The following is a 12,752-nucleotide window of genomic DNA, read 5'->3' as shown; positions in this document are numbered from 1 at the left end:
GAAATGAGTCTAAAAACGAGTTTTTAAGTAAAAAAACCTAAATTTTGATTTTTTGACCATCATAATAACTGAAATTTGGACAAAACATACGATGTTTCATTTGTTTTTTTATTTTAAAATTTTTTAAGGTGAACGATATGTTATCCGTTTCGGTTGCAAACAAAAAAACTAAATACCCCACCATACAGACCTTGGTAAAATGGATCAGGTGTGTTGGTCAGGTATGTCAGGCCTTGTAACGCCTAGCATTTGCTCTTTTTTTTTAATGTTTTTTTTGTTATTGATTCTTTTATAGTTTTTTCTCTATTTTTTAATTTATATTTAAATTAGCATTTTTTCTCTATTTTATTTTGTTTTTAAATCCTCTTTTAAATAAGAATTATTTTTTTAGCTATACATTCAAATTTAAAAAGTTTTTATGATTCATTTATTTATTTTTATTTTTATTTTTTTTTATAGATAATTTTCATGATTCATCTATATTTTTTTATATTTTGTATAGATAATTTTTTTAAATAAAAAAATATTTTTAGATAATATTTATAATACATTGAGCTCTGCATGATGTTGTTTTATTCTCTTTTATTTTATTAAATCAATTTAATTTATATTTCTATTTCTATAATTGTTTACTTAAATAAAAAAATATTTTAATAAATAAATTTAGCAAACATAACCTAATAAATATTCTATCTCTATTTCTAGGGCTTTGATTTTGAGATGGGGTCTTCTGTGGGTCAACGACGAGAGGCTATATGGGCTTACAGGTGTGCATAAACCAACTATCCACCAAAGGTTTTTTTCGTTCTCCTGGCAAACATTCATGAAGCGTGCACTGGGAAATTTCTTTTTTCACGATATGTCGTCCGAATCATGTCTCAGGTATTAAAGTAAAAAAACAAAAAACAAAAAACAAATATGTAACTGTTAGCCTGACCTGTAAACTTGCTTGGTATGGTACAAAGGAATCTGAGATCAAATTTAGCTCGCTCTAGAAAATTATACGAGAAAAGTCATAGTTAAAAAATCATTTTAATTTAATAGATTAAGTTATTAGATGGAATATCATTTTAATTTAATAGATTAAGTTATTAGGTGGAATATTATGATATAATTTATATTATTTTATAATATTTTTTTTTAAGTAAAGTATTATTTTATAATATATTTTTTTAAGTAAAGGATTTTTAAATATGAAATTTATACGGATTTATAATACCTTATATTTAATTTTTATTAAATAAATAAAAATAATAAAATTTAAATTTATAACATTTTAATAATTAAAATTTTAATATTATATTAAAAAACTATTTTAATTTATTAACTTAAATTATTAAATAAAATTTTATAATATAATTTATATTATTTTCTAGAAAGACTAAAATGCTGGGATTTTATAATATAATTTATATTATTTTTTAGGAAGACTAAAATGCTGGAATGGAGGTTCAAAAGAGTAAAGAGAATATTGGTGTAGAGAATGAAGAGCGCGGATCTGCGATACAAATTTTAACGATTTTGGCATTTGCACTCATGATGATTGTCGTCAAGAAATTAAATACAAGTATTGACCTAAAAAACTACTGGAAAATATCATGCTACCGGACTGGAAACTGACTCGGCGGAGATTTCAGGTCTTCGGGTCATCTGCTGACCAATGTGGTTAATAAATTGACCCCTTTTCAATAATATAATATAAATACATTAAAGGTGATTTCTCAGTAACATTTTGTAGCTCGGTGTATCATTGCAAGGGTTAGAAAATCTGTTATAAATTTGTTTTTTCTCAACAATTTTGATATAATTATTCTATGCACAATTCATGCCATGAAACACATGTAGATTGGTAGTGGCCTCTTTTCTTTCTTCTTTTTTTTCCTTTTCTTTTGCGCTGTGCTATGACAAAAGCTTGGTCAAGCGAGCCATGGTCCTCTTCTTGTTTGCAGGTGCCAGAATCACTTGAAGACTGACTCAAAAAAATGATTTGGTTCATTGGGTCAACCTAGTAGATCAATGACGCTCTACATTAAAAATGGTTTTTGAAATATAAAAATGTCTCAATTTCAACACAACTTTTAATTAATAAAAAATAATAATAATTTAAAGACCTAAATTTCAAATTAACAAATATAACTCAAATAACTACAATGCAACCTAAATTTAAAATCTTGAATATTTAAATGACAACAATCACAATCTCTGTCTAAGAAAACACACATCTGTTCATTTTTTGAATGAACATATTAAGTTTTTTGGTATCTAAAAAAAATAATATATTTTTTCTTCTTAGAATTGACCCGGTCACTCAAGTCATCAAAAACCTTGACCGGATCAAATGAGTTTTACAGGATCAATTTTGGCTGGTTAACTAACAACCCAGACTAAGTTAGACTCTGGGTCTCGTTTTCCGAATCAATCTACAGCAGGATTTTACAATCATGCTCCAGACTACACACATGCATAAGATCAATGATCCCTTTCTCATCACGAGCAAAGATGGAAGCACGTTATTAATAGTAATAATAATTAAAAAAAAATGGATGGTCGTAGGTTACATCTTTAATTCTTTACAAAACATAACTAACACTGTTGATTGTGTTATGTATAAGAGATCATTGAGACCTCCTTTCTTCATCTCATGTGTTTCAGGCTATTAACGACCAAAAACTATCCGAATAAATCAGCAAAATGAGCCCATTCATGAACCCCCTCAATTTTTGCATCATGCATGAGACAAACTTCCACTTCTGCAGCCGCACAGCAGAAAAAAATTCTACATTATGCCATAATGAGCATGCTTGGAGACACCAACTAGCCTGGCCGTCAAGCATTCTTGCACACCAGGGAAGAAAACAAGAGTGAAATACCATCATAGAAGCAACCAACCAGAGACCTCAAAGCACCAGCATGCAACCGTAAATTTCTCTGATTACAAGCTGTCAGAACTCATGACTAAAGGACTCTTTTGGAATTCATTTCTTAGCTGACCACAAGCTGCACTTGCATCCAGGCCCCCCTTGTTTGGCACACCAACAGTTATTTTGCGTGACTCTAGAGCAGCTGCAAATGCTTGTGCCAGCCAAGTGGAAAGGTAAAGCAAATTAAAATGGCAATGCGTGATTTGAATACTCAAGTATTCTTACTGACAGCAGGGGAAAACAGTGAGTTTATGACTGGTGTGCATACTGCCTTTTTGTGTGGATGCTTGTAATCAGAACCTTGAATTAGGTCGAAAGGTATCACATTCACATGATGACCACGTTCCCACTGATGAAGTAGGTCTGCAAGTTCTTTTGCATGCTCTACTCTATCATTGATCCCAGCTGCCCTAGCAAATTATAAATTTATGTAAGGGGATAGAATAGTCCTATTAGTTTTCACCGTCAAGCTTCAAGTGAAGCAGAGAAATATTAAATGAAATTTCAGTACCTAAAAGTGCATACTCAAAGGATACTCATTGAATAGTTTCAAGGAAGTACTCGCAATCTTTCATAATTGCTTCTAGAGGGTAGGATTTTGTACTTGGAACAATTGATTCTCTAAGTTTCTGGTCCACGTAAGCTGGTGCATATAAGAAAAAAGAATGAGTAAATGTCATCACAGGCTAACATAAACTTTTGGCATCAAAGGGATGCATTAAGAGAAAAATGCATCAAGACATGCACATCACTGGAAATGACCCAATTTACTCAGAGATGGATGACAACATTTACGGCGCCAAAGAACATCACTGGAAATGACCCAATTTACTCAGAGACGGATGACAACATATTATTCGACCATATATTCTCTGTTTACTCATACAGTACCTGAAGGCCAATGTTGACTGAAGTTTATGAGAAGCCAGCTTTTGGATAGTGTTTGGAACCCCCACGATTGATATTGTGATCATTCTTTGCCCAATTTCCACATCCTGATGAAATAAGAAAAAACAATTGTACATGAGACATCTGAAACCTATGTATAGAGATCTGTTGAAAATTTACAATAAACGGGAGGCCAGTTGTTTCAGAAGTAAAAAGTATATGAAAATGGCAGAGCATTCATGTGGGCATCTAAGAGTATCTTTGCAGCTCTCATCTTCACTAATCTTTGAACTAGCAAAATCAATGTCAAGGGACTCATTTTTTTCAGCCAAATTTTATCTTAATTCTTTCAGGTCACTGTTTCCACTTCCAAGTACGCTTACAGAGAGATTATTATGGTCAAACTTATCATTGATCGTGGCAGGTAAAACTAACCAAATCAAGAAAGGGGACACACAACAAAGACAATAGCAGGTATTAAAATAATTAAACAAAAGATAGAATAGAAGCAATGGGATAATCGTTGACAAAAAAACTGAAAAGGCACCGCCTTATTTGAGCATTGGTGTGCTTCAAGTTCAACATTGGTTCACCCATTCCCATGAACACCATATTTGTCTCCCTGTGCTCGAATATCTCCTCGACAGCCAAAATCTGAGTGTATAAAGCATTAAGCGTAATTTTGAAAGGAATGGAGTAGTTACAGAACTACCAAGTCTATATGTTCTCAGTTATACAAACAGTAAAACACTCTCAACAGTCCCGCTTGATAATTGAGTTTGAAGAACAATTGCACAAGACATGCAACACTGACCTGCTCAGCAACTTCATGCCTTTGAAGATTCCTTGAAAAAACACCCTTTCCAGCGGGTATGAAATGAGTGGCGCAAAGGACAACCTACCTGAACGATAAAAGTAAAAAGGAACCATGAGAAAATTATCAGCAACCCGTAAAAACACCATGACCAAGAAACTTTTTACTAAGGCTAATCCTTGACATGGAAAGTACCTGAGATGAGACAAAGGCAGTAAGCCACCTTGAACCTTTCTTATCTTCAACTGAATACCAACAGTTTCAATCAATCTGTTATCCCCCCAATATTATCAATAACTGCATGATCATTAGGCAGCTTGAGTATATGACACCATACACTTCAAATTAGAAAGGGATGAGTGCAAGTGTTCGCTTCCCTGGAACTATAATTACATTGAATGATAAACAATAGAATTTCTTATCATATGATACAACATTCGAGACCAAGTATGTCATGCAAATAAAGAATGACACATAGCAGCAGTAAAATTGCCCTGAATATACCTTTCATTTGGCAAGAACCATGTAGCAATATTAAAACCACCTCGATCAAGTTTGGCACAAAATCAATAACAGGACAGAACGCCAAATTACAAATCAAGCATAACAACATATCAACCTTAACCGTGCCATCAGCTGCGGTTACAGTACGAAAAATTGGTGATCGCCCAACTTTCCATCCAGCTTCTTGAAGATCATTTCTAATTGCCAGTTTGTTGGTGTGGTGCACCGCACAAACAAACGAACCCTGAGGCGGCACTAATTCCATAGGGAAAAAGGGGACAAATAAAACTAACGTAGGCTACAAGAATACCAAAATTGGACTCAAAATAAAAGCTGTCCTAAATTAATTTACGAGTTCAGTACTACTTTTCATTGACTGAAATCCTGTGTTTCTTTTACTTTTCTCCGGTATATTAGATGGTGGAGCTGCTTTCCTCTACAGCGTTGCTATTTATATATTTTTTCAATAGAAGAAGAAAACAACGAGATTGAAATATAAAAAATTTAAGTTTAAAAATAACTAACTAAAACTCAATTTATTTTCTCTTCAATTACTGAAGTTTCACAACTAATTACTTTCTTTTGCTCCATTTTCTCAGGAACCAAACAGAAAACAAGTAACTTTCAGCTTTAATGATGATTACCTTGCCGAGTTCGACGGCGATTTGCTGAAGCTCGGGCTCGGACATGCCGAGTGGGTCCAAGAGAGAGGCACGTGATGGAGCGGAGGAGGAAGCGGTGGTGGTGGAGAGGCTGCGAGAGGATATGATGGTAAGGGAACGAGGTCGCATGGCACGTGCGACTGGCACGGAACACACTTGTTGGAGCAGAGACATTGAAGTGGCAATCATGATCGCCGGTTGTTGCCCACGTTCGCTGTCTCCGTTAACATAAAACTCGACCACAGCATAATGATCCCTTCATAGTAATTTACTTTTAAGACCTTCATTGTTCAGTGAAGTTATATTTTAGTCCTGATATTTTTGAAAGCAACATAATGATCCCTTCTGAACCAAGAATTCAGGGACTTGAAATAAACTCAGTGCTACTCTCATGTTAAGAGAAATTTATGATTTTACTGTCATCAAATGAGTAGTGGATGAGTTTGTTAGGAGATGTTGTTGGCTTTGCGTTGTCATTTTAAGAACAATTGAAAGCATTTGAGCTTGTAAATGTTACCAAAAATTGCAATTTTGATTACCAGGAGTTAAATGTTACCATAGAAAAATGAATTTCTGCCAAGATTGAACAGTTTCTGATCTATTTCATATTGCCGGGGGACATTGCAAAAACAGGGCTAATTCCTGCTCTACTCTTGGACATTTGGTTTTCCAGTAATTACAAAATCAGGAAACTTAAGAGAAAAGAAGTAAGAGCTGCATCTACATTTATTAACGGTGTCATGTTTTTAACCATAATCGGTATGCAGGGTCACTTGAGCTTGTTGATAGTCTCCTGAGTTTTGATGGTGAAAAAAATTTACCATGCTTGTAAGTTTCTTTGCTTGCCGTTCGGGCATGGGACAGCTAGCCCGGTAGGTGCAAATCAGGATATACTTCTTTATTATTTGTACAAGGGTCTCGCGTTCCAATATGAGACTTGATTTTCAAGAACAATTGAGTTCCAAGCCAAGAGAATATTTTTTTTTTTAGGTGAACATTCAGTGGACCGAGGCCAAACCTGGTCCCTCTATCAACTTGTAATCACAGCCATGAAAATTCCATTTCAATCCTAGAGTTTCCGGTGCTTCATCAAGTTCCTTATCACCCGGTCAGTCAGCGTGACAAAAAAACTGTCATATTTAGATGTTGAGTTGAAGAACTGTACAGTAAATGTCATGTTTCTAATTCCATGCTTTACGGGATACAACGCTCTATCAAAATAAATCTGTAGTTTTCTTGGGATTAATATACAATGTAAAGCATGTACTGAATATTCTTCCTCTTTTATGTACGAAGAGGTGAAATATATGGCCCGGCATAAGAGGCAGGCTTTCCATTGGAAACTTCGTTGACATTTTTCCTGTGATATTTAGGACCATTGCTTGAACTTCGATTAACTCTTAGGGGGTTTTCACCATGAGAGCCCTTGGATCCATCGTTGTCATTGGAATTATTAAGTTGTTCCAATGCTTTTACCACTGCTTCCATGTGTGGCCTGTACTTTGGTTCGGCTGATAGGCATTGAATTGCAAGGTTTGCTGCTTTCAGAGCATCACTAGATGAATACTGGCCTTGGATGCGAGCATCCATAACTTGGAAAATTCTGCGCTTGCTGCTAAGGTAAGGCCTTGCCCATTCAACTAAATTCTGTTCCTTGGAGGGCCTGTTTTTGTCTATTGCTCGTCTGCCAGATAACATTTCAAGGAGAACAACCCCGAAACTGTATACGTCACTCCTTGCAGTTAGATGACCTTCATAAATACAAACAGAAGTGAGATGAAAGCAATAAAAAGCCATAGTTGTATAAAATAAGCATTTCTTTCAGGAGAATAACGTTGAGAGAATATAGCATAGGATTGAGTTGTTCCACAAGAAGCACGGATTGCAGAAGTGAGCATGACCGATGTGGTGATTTGAAAGATACCTGTTGCCATATATTCAGGAGCTGCGTAACCGTAGGTACCCATGATCCTTGTAGATACATGGCTTTTACTGCCTGTTGGTCCATCCTTGGCCAACCCAAAATCAGAGAGTTTGGCTCTATAATTCTGTGATTTCACAATGTACAAAGAATGTATAAGAGAGGTGCAAGAACAGTAAAAGCTCATGAAGCAAAACTCAAAATCCGAAACATTTTCACATACCGAATCGAGCAGGATATTAGAAGCCTTAAAGTCTCTATATATAACTTTCGCCTTGTCACTGTGAAGATATTCTAGACCCTTGGCAGCATCAAGGGCAACCTTCATGCGGAGATTCCAAGAGAGTGGTTGAAAATAAGAAGCCCCTGTTCCAGTAAAAAAAACTATTTCAATGATTTTTATCCAAGATATTCGAGGTCATAGAAAATACTACAACTTGAGTTGAAAGGTCGGATATCGGATGTATCAACTGCTCACTTCTGAAAAGATGATTCTCCAAGCTTCCCTTGGGCATAAACTCATAAACCAGAAGCCGGTGGTCATCTTCTAAGCAATAGCCGATCAATTTTACTAGATTTGGATGATACAGCTGGCCCAGGTAGTTTATTTCTGCCTGCAGTCGAAGAATCAGCACAGAATCTATTAATCATACTATCTTTAAAAATTATCATCTATGTACTAAAACTGCAAGAGCCGGATCATTAAGGATTTTCTAGTGAATCTGTTTCAATTCTAACTTGGTTAATCCAGCTCTTTACAAGAAGCATTGAATACCAGTTCATATTGGACGATTGATTGTATCTTAACTTGTCTCTGGACATTTGTAAACCTTTCTACAAAATTCAAGAGAGAGTTTTAGAAATAGGCAGGCAAGGAACGAATGGAAAAAGGGATACTCACCAACCATTCCTGGTGACCCTGGGAACTCTCCTGGTTAAGCCTCTTTACAGCAATAACTGTACCTGTTCCAGGCTTGGCAGCTGTCAATGAATGCTCATCAATCCACCCTTTGAAGACACAACCAAAACCACCTTCCCCCAACACACTATCAGGACGGAAGTTCCTAGTGGCTGCTTTTAATTCACTAAAGGAAAAGCTCTTCAAATTTGAGGACTGCAAGATCTCACCCTGCGTCCGAGGAGTTGAAGGCACTGTGGAAGAAGAGACCTTGCTGCTTGACCCACTCTTGTCGTTCCCACTTTTGCCAGCATATTTTGTGTTCACCCCTGAATAATCAACGCATCATATCTTATAAATTCATCTAGATGTCTACAAACGCAAAGCAAGAAATGAACCGTCTACTTTCAAAAAGACTTGGAAAAGAAAATAAAGGAAAGGAAAAATTTCCTGATCAATGCCAAATTTGCCAAGAAAAACAGAAAAATTACTACAGATTAAATCTTTCAAATGGTTATGTTTGATCTTGATTCGTTCAGTAATGAAGCCCCATGTAAACCATTCCTAATGGTTCTATTTAATTGAGATTATTTTCTTGTTTTTCTTTTGCTACATCAGCTATCTTAATTAGCCTAATGGAACGCGACAAGATGGATGATTTTTGTTATCTTCTTTGGTGGTAAGCTGAAAGTTTCAGCGACAAGAAAGTAGTGAATATTAGTACGTTAGAATTAGAAGCATGGTTGATCTTAGAATGGAAGGAAAGACATTAGAATCAAAATCCTTGATCCCTGTTCACTCTTCCTTTCTCTTATCAGTCAAAATTCAAACAGAGGTCCGTATACTGAAAAGGAAAACATCAAGAATCCAAAATAATGCTACTTTCTGAGAGGAAAAGGCTGAAGCAAAAAACTAAAGATTCCTTTTCAACGAAAGATCAAAAAAGGAATGAACAAAAATTACTATCTTTGGCAAACAGTGAGAACAAATATCCATCAAGAACAAGATGTGTGTGAATTTGTGAACATACCGTTTCGAGGAGGACTCTCAGCTTTAATTCTAGCACTGAAGCACGACCCCATTGACACAAAGACGTCGAAAACCCTTCACTTTGGTCACAGGTTGCAGCTGCTAAAGAATGAATAACTATTGAAACCCAGCTCAAGAAAGCTTTGATAGAAACAAGGCAAAGACAAGCTTGAGACAGGGAACAAAGAGAGAAACAAGTCAAGTGTGAAACCAAGAGCTTTATATGTCAAAAAAGCTAGTTGTAGCCTGCATCTCCTACTACCATGACCAACTAGAAAAGTTTGAATGATTAAAAGAAACGCAAAAAGGAGAAAGCTAAACAAGAATGAGTAAGAGGCAAAGATGGACAGATTATGGTGTTCTTTTGTGTTTTTGTTTGCCTTCTGGGAAAGTTCTATTTATTAGAACTTTGCCTTGGACAAAAGTGAAAGGGTTGTCTTGGCCTCCATTTGCGTTTCCTTTTATCTATCTACCAGGGGGCAATAAAGGAACCTCAGAACGAGAGGAAAAAAGATTCTTTTATCTACGAGTGGAATAGAACTCGTCACCGCAAATTAATTCCAATTATATATATATTTTTTAACCTTTTGGTAGTATGTAACGGAATCTTGATATCCCCTAAAAGTCAAAGGGGGTGTTTTAAAATACTTCTCAAATTATTTAATCCAACATTAAAAATAAAAACTAAATTTAAAAAATTATTTTAAAAAATTTTAAACAAAACACCATAAACATTATTAGCCTCCAATTATTAGATATTGCTTTCCAAACGATGTTTTTAAGGAATTTAAATTTTTTATTTAAAATTAAAATTTTTTTAAATTATTTTAATATACTGATTTTAAGAATAATTTTACAAAAATAAAAAATATTTTTAATATATCTTTTGAATAACAACATATTTTAAGAATCAATCTTGTGACAATAATAAATACCCTAAATCCATCAATTCTAGTAGTGGGTTTTTATGTATTGATTTTCATAGGCAAAAGGTAATAAAAATAGAAGGGGGGGATTAGAAAATGACATTGATTGCGGTCGGCTTTCTTGTCTGATGGTCAGAAATCCTGTCCCCGTGTACAGACATGCCTGATTTCAATTATTCTTAGCCGTTGGATTGGCATCCGTAATTTATCTATCAGACAACCGACGAAGCAATTCTTGTATTAGTTGATTATGTTCAAATTGGGTAGCGTATTTATTATTTGCCAGCAGGAATGATGGGCGGTCAAGCGAGCTTCTCGATCTGCCTTGGTAGGGCCCTGTTTGAGAAATCAACATTCAGCAACTCTTTAAAATGTCTACGCTTCCACACGCGATCGAGATTTATGGTATCCATTCAATTATTGGCTGCGCTTGTTGTAATTCCCGTGAAAATGAAAAGAATAATGAGACATTACATACAAAATGATGTCGTGACACATTGCTATTTCTCCTGAGATGTATTAATCAATAAATCAGTAAATGCCTCCTGGGGAGGGAAAATAAAACTAATTATATTATATGGTATGATAATATGTGTCTGTGAATGAATGAATGAATAATAATAATAATATATAAATTTTATCCATGGATTTTGTAGAGTGAGAAAGGAAACACTTGATATATCAAATAATATTATGAATTATTATATTACACTAAATAGAGTTAACAAGATTGTTGGATATCAATTTATTTAATAAAAAATAATATTTGGAAAAAGATTTTCTTACTGGAGAAAGACATGCAAGGGAATAACAATTGGAATTGCTTTGGAAGATCTAGGATTTATATTATGATGCCAGGTGACGTGTCTTGCAAAAAAAAATGGAAGGAGATTTCCCTCCTAATTTCTCATTTAGTTCGGATCATACAAGAAACACGTCGATATTTTTAAGGATCTATCAACTGTATTTAATGAAATGGTCGAATTAAAAAGCAAAATCTCTCTAACCATGAAATTGATATGAAAAATGTCTTCGACGTATAATCGAGAACATTGATGTTAAATCGGAGATTTGTCCTGAAAACAATCACTCTCCCGGAGTAAATAATTGGCTTTCTTTTCATATACCCCGGTGACGGGCATCTGCTACAAGGAGAAAAGGCACACTACAAGCATCCGCGGGGGATAGATTGTACGTTCAGTATCACCGGGATTTGAAAAAAGCAAAGAGACTTTTACCGGCATCCTTTTAATTATCTTTTAGCTAGTCAAAAGCAAATAAATAAAGTAGGCGTTCTACTTGCTTTATGCAGCACAGTATATCTATCTGCAAAAAGATAACAGTGGACGGGAATTGAACGTGAAAAAAAAAACCAGACAAACCCGTGACTGTTGTGCCTCTGGCCAACTTTGCTGTTGACTTCTTACAAAAACAATAAAGTAAAGAGAACTTGTTTTAATTTCTCCATGGTTGCGATTACAGGATTCACGTACGCGTCACCAGTTGTTCGGTATCCATTGACCCTTTATCCCCGACGAGCAATATTTCTCTTCGATGGAGTAGAAAAATTCTTTTTTCTTTTTTCTTTTTTCTTTTTCGTTTTTTGAATAGCTAAAAGCCCTTCAAGCCCTTTTCTAGAAGTTCACTGATGAAGCACACATACAATGTACGCACTCACCGATTCAATAAAGCATTGCACGAGAATCCCACCTTCATCAGATTGGTTTGCCCTGTTTGCAGCCGGCAGTGGATGAATTTTATTAGCATTATGGCAATCACAAGCTTAATATCTCTGGGAAATGCCATCACGTTAAACGAGAAAGCTGATTTTGTTTTTCAAGATATGCATGGGAGGCCAACAGGCTTCACCCAGACTCTTTATAGGATACACTGTAGTAGTTACGCGTACACATATTTAAATGGACTTTTTTATGATATCCCGAAGTACATGTAACTAAAATGTTGATTAGTGTTTTGGATAAGAGTTTATTAATATATTTAAGTGTTTCAGTTTGATCTTTTAAAAAAATCTAAAGAACTATATGTTTGCAATAAAAGCTTGGATACCTAAAAAATAGTTTTAATCAAGAAATTTTATGATCCTCTAGAAAATATATAAAATAATTTAAGACAATAAATAATTTTAAAAAATTTAAATTTAACAAACAAATATGCTTGTTTTTTAGTTT

The 12,752-nt window shown here is 34.8% G+C and overlaps 1 protein-coding gene and 1 pseudogene across 1 annotated transcript; both read right to left on the bottom strand.

Annotated features, from left to right (window-relative positions):
• Positions 1–2,500: 2,500 nt before the first annotated feature.
• Positions 2,501–4,910, bottom strand: LOC105127559 (uncharacterized; annotated as a pseudogene).
• Positions 4,911–6,904: 1,994 nt separating this feature from the next.
• On the bottom strand, positions 6,905–10,120 carry LOC105127556 (protein kinase APK1A, chloroplastic). Its single transcript, XM_011028899.1, has 6 exons — positions 9,639–10,120; positions 8,612–8,937; positions 8,189–8,324; positions 7,934–8,076; positions 7,714–7,837; positions 6,905–7,540 (listed from the first exon to the last, which is right to left on the bottom strand). The coding sequence occupies exons 1-6, from the start codon at positions 9,688–9,690 to the stop codon at positions 7,074–7,076; spliced, it is 1,248 nt and encodes a 415-aa protein (XP_011027201.1). The 5' UTR covers positions 9,691–10,120; the 3' UTR covers positions 6,905–7,073.
• Positions 10,121–12,752: the final 2,632 nt, after the last annotated feature.

Source organism: Populus euphratica, unplaced genomic scaffold (genome assembly GCF_000495115.2).
Source record: "Populus euphratica unplaced genomic scaffold, PopEup_1.0 scaffold13.1, whole genome shotgun sequence".
In the NCBI taxonomy this organism is placed as follows: domain Eukaryota; kingdom Viridiplantae; phylum Streptophyta; class Magnoliopsida; order Malpighiales; family Salicaceae; genus Populus; species Populus euphratica.
Note: the sequence above shows the minus strand (reverse complement) of the source record. Positions and strands in the feature narration are given on the sequence as shown.